Source organism: Hyaena hyaena, unplaced genomic scaffold (assembly GCF_003009895.1).
Source record: "Hyaena hyaena isolate Hyena2069 unplaced genomic scaffold, ASM300989v1 scaffold_191, whole genome shotgun sequence".
Lineage (NCBI taxonomy): Eukaryota > Metazoa > Chordata > Mammalia > Carnivora > Hyaenidae > Hyaena > Hyaena hyaena.
The window spans coordinates 1,003,988-1,019,991 of NW_024080824.1; the positions used below are offsets into that span (position 1 = coordinate 1,003,988).

The 16,004-nt window shown below is 44.8% G+C and overlaps 2 protein-coding genes across 10 annotated transcripts in view; one reads left to right on the top strand and one right to left on the bottom strand.

Annotated features, from left to right (window-relative positions):
• UNC5C (unc-5 netrin receptor C) overlaps positions 1-7,357 on the top strand; it is a 360,161-nt gene extending 352,804 nt beyond the window's left edge. For all 3 annotated transcript variants that reach the window (XM_039241298.1, XM_039241299.1, XM_039241300.1), the window contains one exon: positions 698-7,357. In XM_039241298.1, coding sequence (XP_039097229.1) covers positions 698-863 — 166 coding nt within the window. In that variant the 3' untranslated portion in view covers positions 864-7,357. The remainder of the gene's footprint in view (positions 1-697) is intronic.
• A 4,968-nt stretch (positions 7,358-12,325) lies between these two features.
• The window catches only part of BMPR1B (bone morphogenetic protein receptor type 1B), a 394,444-nt gene continuing 390,765 nt past the window's right edge, over positions 12,326-16,004 (bottom strand). For all 7 annotated transcript variants that reach the window (XM_039241281.1, XM_039241288.1, XM_039241282.1 and 4 more), the window contains one exon: positions 12,326-15,224. In XM_039241281.1, coding sequence (XP_039097212.1) covers positions 15,099-15,224 — 126 coding nt within the window. In that variant the 3' untranslated portion in view covers positions 12,326-15,098. The remainder of the gene's footprint in view (positions 15,225-16,004) is intronic.

Here is a 16,004-nt window from a genome sequence, read left to right on the forward strand (position 1 = left end):
CTACCCATCCACCTGTTTACTTTTATTTTTACGTAAACTATTTACTTTTTTTCATTCTGCAAACCCGTTTTAAGCTGCTACTTTGCATCGGTGCCCCTTGGTCTTGCAGACACCTTGTGGAGAGATATCCTGGGCTTATCTGACAAGATAAGTATCAAGTTTTGTGATCCGCTTTGCAAAGGTGATGGGCCAAATGGCCCTAAATAATATATCCGCTCACTTAAAATACTTGGTGTCCCTCATCTCCTGTTGAGCAAGACCGAAGGCTTGATGGCTAATTAACATGCTAAGCGCCGCATTGGTACCGAGTTATAAAGAGACCTCAGGAGCCCCTTGTCAGTGGAACGTTGCCATCACTACGAAGCCCCAGACACGGCCTGACCTGTCGAAGGTGATCAGAGGCTGGGCTGGAAACAAGACATAAATGTCTTCATTTCCTGGTTAGGATATGACCCATAGACACCTCGTCTCTTAAATGATCTTACTCAGAGTTGAGGTTAACAAAGTTAAACGTCGCATCTCCCGTCTGGGGCTGATCTAATGAAGCCTGCGTTAGTTATTCAGGGCGGCCCACTGTAAACTACAGCTTCTCCGGTGGGGCCAGGAAACAAGAAGGAGAGACAGAAGGGTGTCGTACAGAGAAAAGGGATCTGTAAATCTCACCATTCAGCACATTCTCTCCCCTTCCCAATTACAGGTACTTGAATTACTTTGCCACCAAATCGAGCCCGACCGGCGTAATCCTGGATCTCTGGGAAGCACAGAACTTCCCAGATGGAAATTTGAGCATGCTGGCGGCAGTCCTGGAAGAAATGGGAAGGCATGAAACAGTGGTGTCTTTAGCAGCTGAAGGGCAGTACTGACTCTTGCCGGGACTGGAAACGAAGGACGGGAATGCACAGGGAGTCTGCGGCCGTCCAGGGCATCACGGTTAAGAAGGAAATCCAGAATGGAACCAGGCCGATGAGTTTCACAGGCAAGACTGCAAGCGGAGAGAGAAGGAAGACGTAACACAACTGCTGATACACGTGCCCACTTTCCTCGGACATCATCACAGGAGTTAAGAACAATTGTGTAAATTTGTACCTTGAATTTAGAAATCGACCTAATTATCCTCTTAGTTGGGCTGTATGCTGTGTGGTACAGGATCTTACAGTTTCCTAGGAAACGCTTTTTATTGCTATCCAGGTATATGGATAAACTTTCTTAACAAACCCGATTTCTACAAACGTTGTTTACACCAAATTGGACAGGGATGCAGACACTGTCCATGGCTCATTCTATTTTTGTTTAAATCATTTGAAGTTGAAGCTGTGGACGTTTGTTGTGTCTGTTTCAGATTAGTAATTTACAGAGAAATCACAGACTTTTGCTACAAACTGTGTGCATCAAGTGTCTCAGATAATCCTTCCATTGGTGTTCTGTTTCTGGAACTTGTAGAACCAGTGTTACTGTTTGTATCAGGGAAGTGGAGAATCTAAGTGGAAAGGAGAAATAACTAATAAGACTCTTTATTCCTTGAGGGCACCCATCTCGTGCTTTCTGGGAATAAAGCAATAGCATTGCAGGGAAGACAGTGATTCACCTTCAGCCACACAAACAGGCATTTCTTCACCACGTGTTTGTAATATGCAATTTGGAGTGTTTTGTTTTAAAGGTATTATTATTATCATCATTATTATTAATGAGTATTTGCAAGTATTCTAGTAAAAGGATTTTCTTTTAGCTTCTGTTTTTGTTAGCAGTACTGTTAGTATTTAGATATTGACTAGACCTGCCTCACTCTTCTGACGTAATAAGGTGGGCGTGGTCACCAGTTTAAGTAAATAGGCTTTGCTTCCTTGACCTTTTATCTTTCCTGCATCCTTTTGCACCAGAAAGGTAGTCAGTGCTCACAGGCTTTGTCGGTCTCTTCTTTCCACTCGCTCAGGCAAGGTCTTTCTCCTCTAAGTCTTGTTGTGAGAAGCGTTCTCTACTAAAGTTCACAGAATATGGGGGTTATGTGATTGCACACCGACCCCCCACTTCCCCCCCGGTACTCTGTCTACTTTAGACACGGTGTGCGTGGAGGAACAGCCTCTGAACTGGCAGTCGGAAAACCAGTTTGCACGCTGGGCTTGTCATCGTCTAGCTATGCTACCTTGGGAGAGTCATCAAGCCTCCCCGGACCTCAGTTTCGTCACATGTCCAGTGAAGGGTTGGAAGTATTAGATATTCTCAAGGCTCTAAACTGCTGGACTTCTCCTGTGATGTCTCCAGTCTCCTTCATCAGTCTGAGGCCCACACTGGACTCTGACCCGGGTGATTTAAAGAGCGGGCTAGTCTCTTGCCCAGGCGACAGTATGCCTTCCAAATAATTCCAGCTTGGAAGAGGATGATCCTTACCTGAAACCTGTTTGGTCATGCTTCCCAGCCTTGCCTTTGTGCCGCTCACCATGAGGCGGCGTCCCTTTACTATCATTTTCTTTACTCTCTTGGGACCGCTTGCCTTCCTGAATAGTCGCAAATTATGTCCTATTATTGTCTTAATCCAACTTTTCTTAAATTAAAAAAAAATTAACTGAAAAGTAGTCAGAAGACTACTTTGTGTAAACTGTGGTATTTCCTCAGAATTATCCCAGGCCCTTGGTTTTAACCCAGGGACTCCATTCATTCAGCAGCCGGGAAATAAAGGGTCAGTAGCCCGGGAGCCAAGCCAAAACTGAACAACAAGCACCCCTGTGTATGAATCAGGACCTTCAAACATGGTCGCGGTTTACTTTTGGGCTAGAGGAATAGAGATTACTGACTGGAATTGAGTTAGAAATCATTTCAGATATTTTCCTCTTTCTTTATACATATGTTTCCTCTTCTATTTTGGTGTCTTCTTAATATTCCCAAGACTCCTTGAGGCATCCTTGTCATTGAGGAACTACTGATACCTTGGTACGGAGCCTCTTCTCTCACCCCTTTTGTTTCTTATCTTCTGTTTGGGGCATGTTTTCCATAAGTTGTCTCTCTCAGGCCACCCGTATATAAAAATACATTACACTTAACCGTGAAAGGAAGGGAGGGATTGCAGTAATAAACAAGTTCAGCGGATAATGTTTGTACCGATGCGTATTTGACCAAAAGCTAGGAACACTGTATGCTACATAAAAAGATTTTTAAATAGATATTTTTTTACAAAGAGGAAGACGGAAGAGAGATGTTGTCCATTCCTTCAATTTGAAACAACTTCTTAAGATTGACAGCTCCCCAAACCAGTAATGATGAGCATCTATGGAGATCAAGAATTAGAAATCTGAAGGACGCTCCAAGGAACTTCTATGCCTAGTGGAAAGGAAAGAGTGGTTGATTCCTTATAAGTGAGGTACCCATCTGTCATAGAACCTGTTATGTTCCCCATCGAGTGCATGGCAACTCCCTTACTTATGTACAACACAGCATTTACGTCAAATAATTTTCACTAGGAATTCTGATTTCCTTCTCCTTTGGAGTGAAATAATAGCTGTTAGATTGCTCTCAAACTTAGAAGGTCCAGACTCAACAGTTCATTTCATAGAGAGCCACTTCATCATTCTATGTGACATGTCCTGCCTTTGATTCCTAGGGCTTCTATGTAGCTTGTGAGGAAGGAAGGTCGCGCTTACTTCTTTGGGATGGGGGAAAGCAAGCTATCATTTGTGCATGGTGCCATCTAGTGGTGCAAAACACAATCTATTCTGAGTGTCGCATAAAAATTCACTAAAAGTTGTTCGACAAAGGGAATTAATAGCTAAAGAGTCAACAGGACCTTTAGGACAGATGTGGGTAAATTTTCACTTCAAATCTATAGTTTTCTTATTGTCACACTTCTTTCCTCAAATTACCCATATAAAAATTATATGTCATTATGAGGCTAGTACACCATCAACTCTTTCACACACGATAGGTCTCACGTTGGATTTTGGTCATAGGAATGATAGAAATACATAAATCTCTGTAAAAAGTTTTTGAAGAGTCGTCATGGTCAACATTTACATTTTTTATTGAGCTTTGGATGTTTTAAGTCTCCGTACGTTTAGTGCTCTAAATTTTGGAAATGTAAGAAGAACCCACTGAGAAGTAAGTTTTATATATGCAAATGGAAGAACTGTGTCTAAGGAAGTGAGATTTGTGATTGGTAACCAGGACTGGAAGGAAGCGTCCTTCTGAATGTGGGTGTCTAAAGGCAGACGTCTTAGCCCATTTTCATTTTCTTCTCACCACATTTGTTCACATTTTTAGAGTGAGCTGGAAGGAACAGAAATTGGATTCAGAGTCGGTAACTGAACACAGGGTGATGACAAACATGCAACAGCAAACAGCCTTTTCACAAACTCTGCGGACATCCACGTGGACACTCAATTCCGCTCCAAGGAAAAGTCCCCATCCTCACGGGAGCGATGGAGGCTCTTCCAAGGCAGGGCAGTGTTTTGGGTGAGGTGTCCCATGTTCAACTGTAAAACCATTACCCATTTTCATATGTATAATTATCAATTATTTTAGAGATATTACTCTCTTACCTTTCAAACAGTAGAGCCATTCTTTGGGAAGAAGTCATGGAGACTGAGTTTAGGACACTCTGGAAATTAAATACTCCTTAATTTTTTTTAAAGATACTTATTTCTTCTGTAAGTTAGATACCTTCAAAGTAAGCATTCAGATGGTGGAATCAAGACTTTTTACTTCTGGAGAGGAGCTAACGAGCCTCCCGTCCTATGTGTCCCCATATGTATGACTGTCAGGGACACAGCAGCTATGCTTTTGGTCCACTTCTGTCATGTGCATGTGAGGAAGGGAGCCAGGAAGGCGATCACTAACTTCCCAGAGTTCGCAAGCCTTTGCCAGCATACGGTCTGCCCCCATGGGGTCAAGCAAATACAAACTATATAAGGACCTGCAGGAGTGTAAAAACGTAGAACAAGTTTACATGTTGAATTTTCAGTCTTCAAGTCGAACGTGCGCTTTCTTTAGCTTTTGCCGGCAGTTGCTCTGGACAAAGTTCTCTGTTTCACATAGACACCTCGGTACGAGTCCAAGGCCAATAAGGGACAGGTTGAGCATGGAAACAGCTGAGATGAAACTGGGTTTTATCCATCTTCTTTGAGAACAGAGGAGCTTTTGTGAATCAGAATGTTGTTGCTTAAAGCCAATTATTTGTAAAGATGATAGTGGTCAATGAGCATTAGATTTTATAGATCCAATAAGGAAAATATTTTTATTATTGATTATCTCAAGGTAATAAGACATTTTTTTACCTTCTGAGTGCCTCATAGGACCAACTATTACACTTTGGGTTTTTTGTTTTTGTGGTGGTGGTGGTCTTTTTTTTTTTCTTTTTATAACCTTGTTGAACTAATGGTGAATGAAATCCTTGGAACTTTGTGCAATGAAGTGCTGTTTCTCTACCCTAAGAAATATATTTGTATAAGCTCTGGCTGTAATCACTTTGAAAGGTTTCCCTTGCATTCTCTAATGATCTTTTTAATGGAATAAGTCATAAGGGGAATAAATATATTGCGACCAATGTTAACTAAAACCTGTGTCCATACAGGTCAAGTCAGCCAAATGGAGTCAAAAGTATTTCTAGAGTCCATGCCTAAAACCTGTTAGTTTGCGGGGGGGGGGGGGGGGGGGGCTGGCATTGTATGTCACTGGGTAGGTTTTCCCTGTGAACTAAGACTAACAATTAACTTTCTGATCCTTTGGAAGGGAGGATTGCGGTTGCCCCCCCTTTTCAGAAATCCTACCTAAAACAAACAAACAAACAAAATCTGTCTCTGGAAGAGTTCATGGCTCCCAGCTTTTCCAGTAGGCTTGCCCCCTCCTTCTATTGATTTGTGGTGGGATACTAATGAACTCACCTGGCCAAATGTAACATATACCCCTCGCCCTATTTTAGAATGGCTGAGGGGGGGCATCACCAAGACACACCAACAGGGACTTCCCAAATGTGCTGGTACACAAACCCCAGCAACTGTGAGGACTCACTGTCGGAACAGGCTGTTTCCCCGCCAGCTGTACACTTACGCTCTCGGGTACTGACGAGGTCTTCCAGCATCCAAAGCTGGGGATCTCTGCAGAGTGTCGCAAGAGTTGTGGCCAGCGTGCCAGTGGGTAAGAAGAAAACGAGGAAGCTGCCCTGAGACACAGTCAGCCTCCCACCAGCCAAAGTATTTGCAACTGTACATCAGCCTCTTGACACGCCATTTGAGATTTGTGCCTCGGCAGAGCTAGGAACTGCTGAAGCCGTCACACTTCAGGGTCCATTACAAATAATCTCAACTTCTGTGTGTCACCCTTCAATTCCAAAGGTCTACTGGAATTGGGACCATCAGAGCTGCTGTTGAGCCTGATGGCGCTGACCCAGGGTGGAATGCGACTTGTAGGCCGGTATCCCTGAGCGGTAGCCTAGGGGCTGATGAGCCGCTGACCCCAGAACGTCGGCTCGATGGTGAGGCAACATCTGAGAATCATGACGTGAGCTACCTTCTCCACATTAAAACAAACCTGTTTAGAACAGCTTAGAAGAGCAAGCAACCTGCAGCCAGTGGAAAATGCCTTTGTCTTTTTATATTCGTAAAGTCTCACGTGACGCCTGTAATCATAGGGGTATTAAGTTCAAATGCGTACCCCTCCAGGCCTTGGGAAAGAGAGAGGACAGCAATCAGAACAAGCTGAGTGAGTGGTTTGCGGTCTACCCCTCGCTCTTCCCTGGATCTGCTATTGGTACCGAATCCCTCGCCCTCCACACAGAATGCATTTAGCCAATTGCAGGGAATATCATCACTGTGTGTGTGTGTTGGATGTCAGTGTTGTGTGTGTTCACCGAGTTTAACGTTGAGCTGTAGCAAGTTGGTGACCTTCCTCTTTGCTCTTTCTAAAGAAGACAAGCACTGTTTGTCAGAGAAAAATCCCCAGCAGTCTGTGTTGAAGAGCCTGTGTCATCCACCTGCTGTCCCCTTTGGAACGGTTCAACTGCAGAAATGTCGGAATGAGATTTTGTGCTTTGTCATTTTTCATTTTGAAACATGACAACACAACTTTGGCTTTTCAGATATGGAACACTTCCTTTGTTGTGGTGGAGTTCCATCTTGCTGTTTCTTCTATGCAATTCCTTTTCTAGAAAATCCCTGGTGGAGGAGTGCGCTCCGGGCGTCCCGTCTGCCACGCCGCCGTGTGCTGGAGGGGAGGGATGGCGGCTCTGGCTGTGCCCCTCTCTCTGCCTGCTGCCTCTCCCCGTGTTTCCTGGAGCCCCTCGGTTTGTAAATTGCCTGCATTTATTCTGTCAGCCGACATGTACAAAATGTAAGAAAGAATTTTTAAACAGGTAATAAATTATATTTATAAGCAACAGAGCGCTACCTCCTTTGTTTCTTCATCTCAAAACACTGCTGTGTGAAGAGTCACCCTGCGTTTCTTTCCGACCAGAAAAGCTCTTGGATTCTGCAAGGATGGTAATCACAGCTTCCCCCGGGGACAGGATGCAGGTTCTAGAATCAGCATTTCTCAAGCCTCTCTGCACATGATAATCACCTGAGTAGCTTTAAAAACTACTAGGGCCTGGGTGGCTCAGTTGGTTAAATGTACTCTTGATTTCAGCTCAGGTCATGATCTCACAGTCATGAGATTGAGCCCCATCATGGGCTCCGTGCTGAGGCTGCTTAAGATTCATATTCTCTCTCTCCCTCTCCCTTTCCCTCTCTCTCCTTCTGCCCCTCCCCTGCTCAAGCTCTCTTTCTCTCTCAAAATAAACAAACACACTGCTAGTGCCTGACTCCCAACCCCAGACACTGATTTTATAAGTCAAGGCTGAAGCACGGTTGTTAAGAGCGTTTTAATGCCCCCAGGCGATAGTTGAGAGCAGTTAATGGGGAGAACCAGTCTTAGAAGAGGAGCATCAGAAGGTCCGGGGGAGCTTGTGTATAAGGATATTGGGGGGGGGCGCCTGGGTGGCTCAGTTGGTTAAACGTCCAACTTCGGCTCGGGTCATGATCTCACAGTTTGGGTTTGAGCCCCACGACGGGCTCTGTGCTGACAGCTCAGAGCCTGGAGCCTTATTCAGATTCCGTGTCTCCCTTTCTCTCTGCCCCTCCCTCCCTCATGCGCTGTCTCTCTGTCTCGAAAATAAACTATAAAAAAAAAATATAGTTATCTGATTTTATTTTTTTTTATTTTTTTAAATGTTTTTTTATTTATTTCTAGGAGAGAGAGAGAGAGACAGCGTGAGCAGGGGAGGGTCAGAGAGAGAGGGAGTCACAGACCGAAACAGGCTCCAGGCTCTGAGCTGGCAGTCAGCACAGAGCCCGACGCGGGGCTCGAACCCAGGAACCGCGAGATCGTGACCTAAGCGAAAGTCGGACGCTTAACCGACTAAGCCACCCAGGCGCCCCTATAGTTATCTGATTTTAAAGGAAGTTTGCACACAACTACACTAAGAGGTAGGACAGGAAAGATGAGCCCAGTAGCACAGGACGCCCAGAGCTATAGCAAATGCAGGACACCCCGTCACTCCTGGAGGGTGAGCCAGCACAAGGCTCCGGGCGTGCGGTGGACGGTGGCCATGAAACAGGAGTGGAATCGAAGGCGGCCCCTCCCTCAGTGAGCCCCTCCCTCAGAGCTACTTGGAGCCGTGTCCTTGGACGGAATGCAACCCGCCCACCCCTTTGTGATCACAGGGGTGGGTGACAATTGTACCAGTGCTGAGAAGCTGCCCCTTCCTGAGGCCTGGGAGATGGTGACTTCAGACAGATTTAAAGCTGGAGTCACAAACAAATGTTTGTCAGGACTGAGGAAGTAGTGACAGTGTGTAAACAGGAACCTGGGGAAAACAAAGGGGAGAAGTGGATCCTACGGCTGGACTAGAGACTTCAACTGCATCTAAAGAGATGAAAATACAGGGGCACCGGGTGGCTCAGTCGGTTGAGAGGCTGACTTCATTTCATGCTTTGGAGCCCCGCATCGGGCTCACTGCTGTCCGTGCAGAGCCCGCTTTGGATCCTCTGTTCCCCGTCTCTCTCTGTCCCTCCCCCGCTTGCACTCTCTCAAAAATAAACATTTAAAAAATAACGATGAAAATACAATTAAAGAATCAAGTGGAACTTCTCAAAGCAAGCACAGGGGCACAGGCTCTCCCACGCTGCCCACTGACCCCCCAGTCTGGAGCTTTGGCAGCTGGGATCCCTGTTGGCAAAGCTGAACCTACGAGAGCTTCCGAATGAGTGTGTGAGGGCGCTGAGATGCCACCGGAGTTGGGGACCCTAGGGAGCTCTGAGGCCTGGCCTCCCGGTGTGCCTGTCCTTCTGTGCCAGCACACAGGCACCGAGCAAAGAACCTTCCTCTGTCCCGAGGTCCTGCAGCTCAGAACCAAGGGTAGAAACTACTTTCCAGAAACAAAAGTCCTTCTGGGAGTAGGGTCCTCTGCATGTCACCATCGTGACCGGAAAAAAATAACTTCTACAACGACTTGTGCCAAGAGAAGACTCTGTTCTCCTCAGCTGGGGTTTACTATCCATCTGCCTTCGAGTCCTATGAACGGCCACAGCACATAAAAGTGGGGAGTGGGGCACAGTGAACTGTGACTCCTTTAAACGTTGCTAGCTCTATACCCTGTTGAACTCGGGCCGGTGAGGAAGAGCATCTGCTACGTGCTGGGCGTGGGGCCTGCACGTACTTCACAAATTCATCTCACGTGCTTCTCGTAAGAGCCCTAGCAGGTGGGTATTTTTATCCCGTGTACAGGGGAGAAAGCGGTGCTCAGATTATGCACTTCCAGAAAAGTGAGAAGTGAAAACCATGGTACGGGAGCCAAGTGGATCCGAATCCCAGTGACGGGATGAATTCCCCTGGCGTCCGTGCAGCTGGCTGAATGCAGCCAGTCACATGAAAACTTCGGAGTCCCTGGTAACCAAGAGAGTATTCTTACACTCTCTGTGCCCAAACGGCTTCGGGCTTCTCTCCTGATCCAGTCTCCAGCGGATCCCCTCAAAACTTTCTACCCTGCCTGTCAAGATTCACAATCCCTGCAAAAATAACCTAATACTTTTCCTCTCCCTTTGCTGAGGGCTTTCTCTGGTCTGAGGGGAGGCTGGTTCTGGGGCAGCGGCAATAGCCTCCTTCTTCCGTACCCCACATGTCACAGCTGGGAAGAAAAATGGGGTCTTCCTCATACTGCTCTGCTGCCTCCGACCGCTGCCCTCCCACGGATCGCACTGCTTTGTGCGTCAGCCTACCCGGCCGGGCCCAGCCTGTGTGTGGACTCGCTGCCCGCACAGACCACCGGCCATTTTCCTGTGTCACTGGAGAACTCGGCCTCACAGTCTTCGTTTCCTTAGACTGCCACCATCCTCGGGAGCTCCAGGATCCACGACGAGCCGTCCAGAAACCTTACTGTTGGGTTCTTCTTTAGGTACCAATATTCTTGCCCACTAACTAAACCCCCAGGCTCCTGTGATCACACCCTCCCCCCACCCTTAGCCTTGCTGCTCCCTCTCTCTGAAGCGCGATGGGGACTGCAGCCCCTTTCTGTCACTGCTAGTCCACCACTCCAGGCCCGCAAGGGTGCTCTGCCCTTGGACCTAGTTTCTCTCCACCCACCGGCTGCCTCTTTAATCCCTTCCCTACTCAGGACCACGTCAGCGATCTCCCCGGATGATGGTGATCCGCATCTTCCATGATCCACGACTGCAGACGCCCGAGAACCTTCAACCCCGAAGGACCCAGGTCTATACTTCAGGAGCTGATGGAAACTACACAGGAAAGCGGCACTGTGACTTTGTACTGGCGGCTAATGTTTAGTAATGGCAGAGTGCTGACTCCGTGCCCGATGCGTGGAGGGTTCCATCTTCAGAACCACGCCACCCATTAGGTAATATTATCCTCAACTTCAAGGGACAGAAACGGAGTCTCTGAGAGGTGAACACAGGTCCGTGGTCACGCAGCTGAGGGGATGTGAGAGGCTCCACACAGGCTGCCTGGCAATCCGCAGGCCACCCTCGCCACCGCTACGCCGCACAGTCAGTCTCACCAGTGAGCCGGGCCCTCGGCGCTGCCCGGGACCATCTGGCTGTAATTTTCCACAGTGCAATTTCAAACTGTCTCACTTGTCCCAAACCCCTAACTTCCTTACCTTGCCTCTTGCTCTCAACAGATGACTGCGCCTCCTAATGACAGAGAAAATAGAAGCCATCAGACCATTTCTCTTGCTCTCCCGCCACCAAACACATAAGCTTACCTGCATCACTTTCTTCCATGGGCCTTCCTGCCTGTTACGAAGTGACATTTTCAAAGATGGAAAGAAGGCACAGCTATAAGATAACAGACATGTTCATTCCAAGGGGAGAAAGAAACCATTTTATTTTGGGGGAATGTTAAAACAAAGCCATATACAATTTGTAACAAATACAATTGTTTGTTCCCTAGTCCTGAATAATTACAGTATATACAAATTCAATAAGGCACTGGTTCCCCACAAGAACACAAATGAATCTTCTTTAGAAACAGACAGACAACAAAACCTCTTATATATTGCCAACTTTTCTCCAAAAAATATGGCATTGTTCTTTGTTTTGTTTTACAAGAGAAATCATAATCGCTAAATTAAATCACTTCTGATGCCCCTTCTTTCATTCCCACTGCTATGTGACTGAGTTTTCTAAGGAGATATAACTGCAGAACTAGTCAAGCTTAAAAAATTACATTTTCAGTGCCTTCCCGGTCACAAAGAAGAACCAGAACAGACCAACGGCATGAACCACCATAACGTCTAACGACTCGGCACGGCTCTAGGAACACGAAATTCTGTCGGTATTCAGTATTTCCTGTACCTGACTACACAGCAATAGAAATGTGTCAAGGAATTCCCTGGAAGTAAAATCTTGGCATGTTTTCTAAGAAGCTTTATGTTTTAAGAATAAACAGAATGGTCACTAGTGACTGGTGAGCGGTGCTGTCCGGAAGTCCAAGGCCAGCCTCCTCATACACCATGTTCATAGCACTGTCACTTGTGACTGTACTAACTACCTGCTTTCATAAATAAATATTACGTTTCACTTAGTACTTTATCATCCATAATATTTTACTCTCTAATCCACATAATGGAGTTGTGCCAGACTCCAAACTGAACATATTTATATATACATATATATTTATATAATATATACACACATACATAAACTATAAATCTGAAAGTCTTAGCATACAAAACTCATATTAGCTAGCAACTACTATTTTAGGATTCTCTTGAGGAGGAGGGAGTGATGAGAGGCAACTCTTAGTCTTTGAAACAGTCTTGAAAGGAAGCAATTGACTACATTAATTTCCAGGTTCCCACTTATTATATTGAAAGACAAAACCAAAAAAAAAAAAATAATAATAAATTCACTTCTGAGCTACTAAAAATTTATAAATCAAAAAGTATTATTTGGAAGTGAGTAGGTAGTCTCTTTAAGAACAGTTTAGTATTCCCTAAGTCAGGTGGGTTTGGGTAAGATACAAAGAAAAATCTACTCATAAATAAATTCCTATCTCACTGAAAGACTCTAATAACTAAATGGGTCTTTTTAAATATATCAAGAGTAATCTTTAAATGTTCCTAGTGAGTAAATCAGGTTGAGGATTAGAAAGCAAGCTATAGATTTTCCCAAAACAACTAAACAAGTAATACAGAAGGAATATGGATACTATTTTAACTTCTTCCCATTCTTCACTGGAACCAACATGCCTCTAAAAATCTAGTTTACTTTCAAATCATCACCTCCCCACAAAGTAGTTTGATTTGAAGTTACCTATGTATAAAAGTTTACCGAAACTAACACGCATTTTTATCTAAGAGGTAAGCCCAACCTTGCTTAAATTTAGGGAAAATCAAGAAACACAACGTGTCCCCACTTAAGGGGCATCAATGTTTACTTATTTGTTTGTAGATTATCTAATTTGGAGGCACTGAAGTTTCTGTCCAAGGCTCAGATGATTATCACACTTCATTCTAGGCACACATTCCTTCCAAACTCTCACCAGAATACAATGTGACCCAAGGGAATGGAAGCTGCATGTTGCTATTCAGGTAATTTCAATCTCACTTAAAAGCAGCATTCTGGTTACAATTATATTTGGAAACAAGTGTTTTTAATCTGGGAAAAACAAACATTGTTCCTATTCAAGGGTCAAGAGAATCTTTTCTTTGTTACAAACAAAATGTGGCTCTCAAGCACTGGGAAGAGAACGCTGAATTCAGAACACTCTCCCTATGTTCTCCCAAACTGTAAGCCCAGCTCACAACCACTCTGTGCTCTAAGATGTTTTTGGGTTGAACAAGTCACCAGCTGCAAGCCTACTTCAGAAATGAGGAGAATATTTTCTCATTGTTCACGCAGCTGTCAAATTTTCAAACACCCTCCGTCCTTCAGTCATAATGTGTTATAAAACACTGCCCCCTGGAGTATTCTGGAAGGAACGTCGTGCTTAAAAAGACCTAGGAGAAGCCCTTCCCCAGTTCTTCACTAAACACTGCAGAATCGCGAAGAAACAAAGGAAACCACAGTAAAGAAACGTAGACGAACACAGTGGAGGGGGTGTGCACAATTTTAAGCTTTATGTTCCTGTTGCTAAGGAATATCGGCCCTGTCAATATTTGAGTCACATTCTGCAAAAGTTCAAACCCCACAGAACCGAGTAGGTGAGGAGATGTTTTGCACAAGTGCCACAGAGAAGAAAAATAAATAAATTAATTAGCAAGCGAACGGAACAGCATGAAAATAAAATAAACTGAGTCAGCACTCCTAAGACGTGAAATGGTCATTCAGGGCGTGTATGCTCGATCCATACCTATTTTAGAATAATAAATCACAGCAGCCATAATATTTTGTGCCCTCCACTTGCCCTCTTCTGTTGTCCCCTCTGGAGGTTACAGTTCTATTTTTAAATTAAAATTCAGTTAAATTAATCTGACATGCTTTCTCTCCTTCTCTTCGCTCAGACACAAAAGAGACAGACAATAACAAAAAGAAACTGTCTTTATCTATATACAAAATAAGGTAAGCACACTTCCCCTTGTGCTTCTGAGGCAGCCTCTCCTGCACAGGTGAGAAACAAACCATTTGCACCCCCAACCCTCATCTGCTACCTCACGGACATATTTTTCATACAACACAGGAGCAAATTCTCTTTTAAAGAGGCTTGCTTCTAACAAAACTGATGGCAATTGTATTTAATATTGATCCTTTCATTTGAGAGATCAAAACCACGCACGGGTCAGCTCTCGGCACATAAAAACACCTTTGTGGTTAATGAAAAGGAAAGGACTTTACCATGACAGAAATGCCTTAAAAGAATCAGAAACACAGAGTGGTTCTGAAGAACAGCATCAACACCTACTACTTCTAACCGAGTCCCATAAAACCTTCATTTGTTCCGTATTGTCTGAAGCTACAGAGGGTCAGCTGCAGGAGTCGCCCCATGTGGTCCCAGACAGGTGGTATGTGTACCCGGGTGCATTCACATTGCTGTGGCGGCCCCTTAATTCAGGGCTGGCCAAAGTGGTCTGAGGAGGCAGAAGCGGGGAGGTTTTCAGGTGAGTTCCACTCTGTGTTCTCCAACTTCGCAGACTGTCTCTTGGTTTGCAGAGTGCAGCAGAATTATACTAAAGGGAAAGGTATTTTAAAATTGACCTTCCAGCAGAATCTCTGGGAAGGCCGTTTGTTGTTATTACTTAAACTATAATAGTATAAACTTTAAAACATCTACATTATTTGTTCTATTTTGGCAAAATTAAAGCATCTTTTGAAAAAAAAAAAAAGGCAATCCCAAAAAACAGGGCTTTCTTAGAAAGCAACATGCATCATATCTTGAACAAGTTATCCAAGCGGTGTCTCCCTCCTACAAACAGACATGATGAGAACGTGTTTCTGGGAACTTCTCTTTGTCCAGGCTGCTCCCTGAGAGGTGAGGGTGAACCCACTGGGAAGCAGGGTGATGTTCAAGGCTTGGACTGTGGAGGCTTCTGGAACATCTTTCGCTCTGCCCACAAACAGAAGAGTATCTACTGGCTTTCTCCAGAGATGCTTGTTTCCCGCGCCCCCCCCCCCCCCCCGCTCAAATCAGAGTTTAATGTCCTGGGATTCTGACATTTTGGCTAGCGTTTTCTTGACGCGCAGGGCGGTCAGTCGTGATGCGGGATTGTGGGCCCAGCATTCCATCATGAGCTTTCCCATCTGCCTCAGACACTGTGGGGAGGGAAAGGAAAACTGGAGTAACACAAGACACAGGTATTACTATCTGATATCTGTCTTTTGGTCTGAGGCTTCAGAAGTCTGAATATCTATTTTTAAAATATTTTTAATGTTTATTTTTGAGAGAGAGCAAGAATATGCAAGCAGGGGAGGGCCAGGGACAGAGGGAGACACAGAATTGAAAGGCTCCAGGCTCTGAAATGTCAGCACAGAGCCCGATGCAGAGCTCGAACTCACGGACTGTGAGATCATGACCTGAGCTGAAGTTAGATGCTTAACCGACTATGCTACCCAAGCGCCCCTGACTGTATTTTTAAAAGATACTCCTAAAAGCATGTAGGCAAAATTCCATAAAAACTTTTCTTCATTCAAATTCTAAATGACTAAAACGAATTTTCATGTATTCCTCATGACAGTAGCAAGCAGGTGGTTTTGGTGATTGTAGAAGAGTATCTTTGAAGTCTGTATTAAACAAATACAAAAATACTCAGGGAGACTGCATTCCACTCCACGCTCCTACATTGTTTATAACACTTGATAAGCTTAAATCTTTTATCTAATTCCATACTATTCAAACACACACGGTTATTCCTAAATCACAGCTGTCTGCTACAATAATGGCATCGCACTGTACCATTTAACAAGATTAATGACCTGTGCACAGCCTCACTAAAACCTTCTCCTGTGTTCTCCTGTGCTACAACAATTATTGGCCTTCCTGTTGAAAAGCACAATTTCACTTCATTAGAAATCTTCAGTGAAGGGATTCCGAAT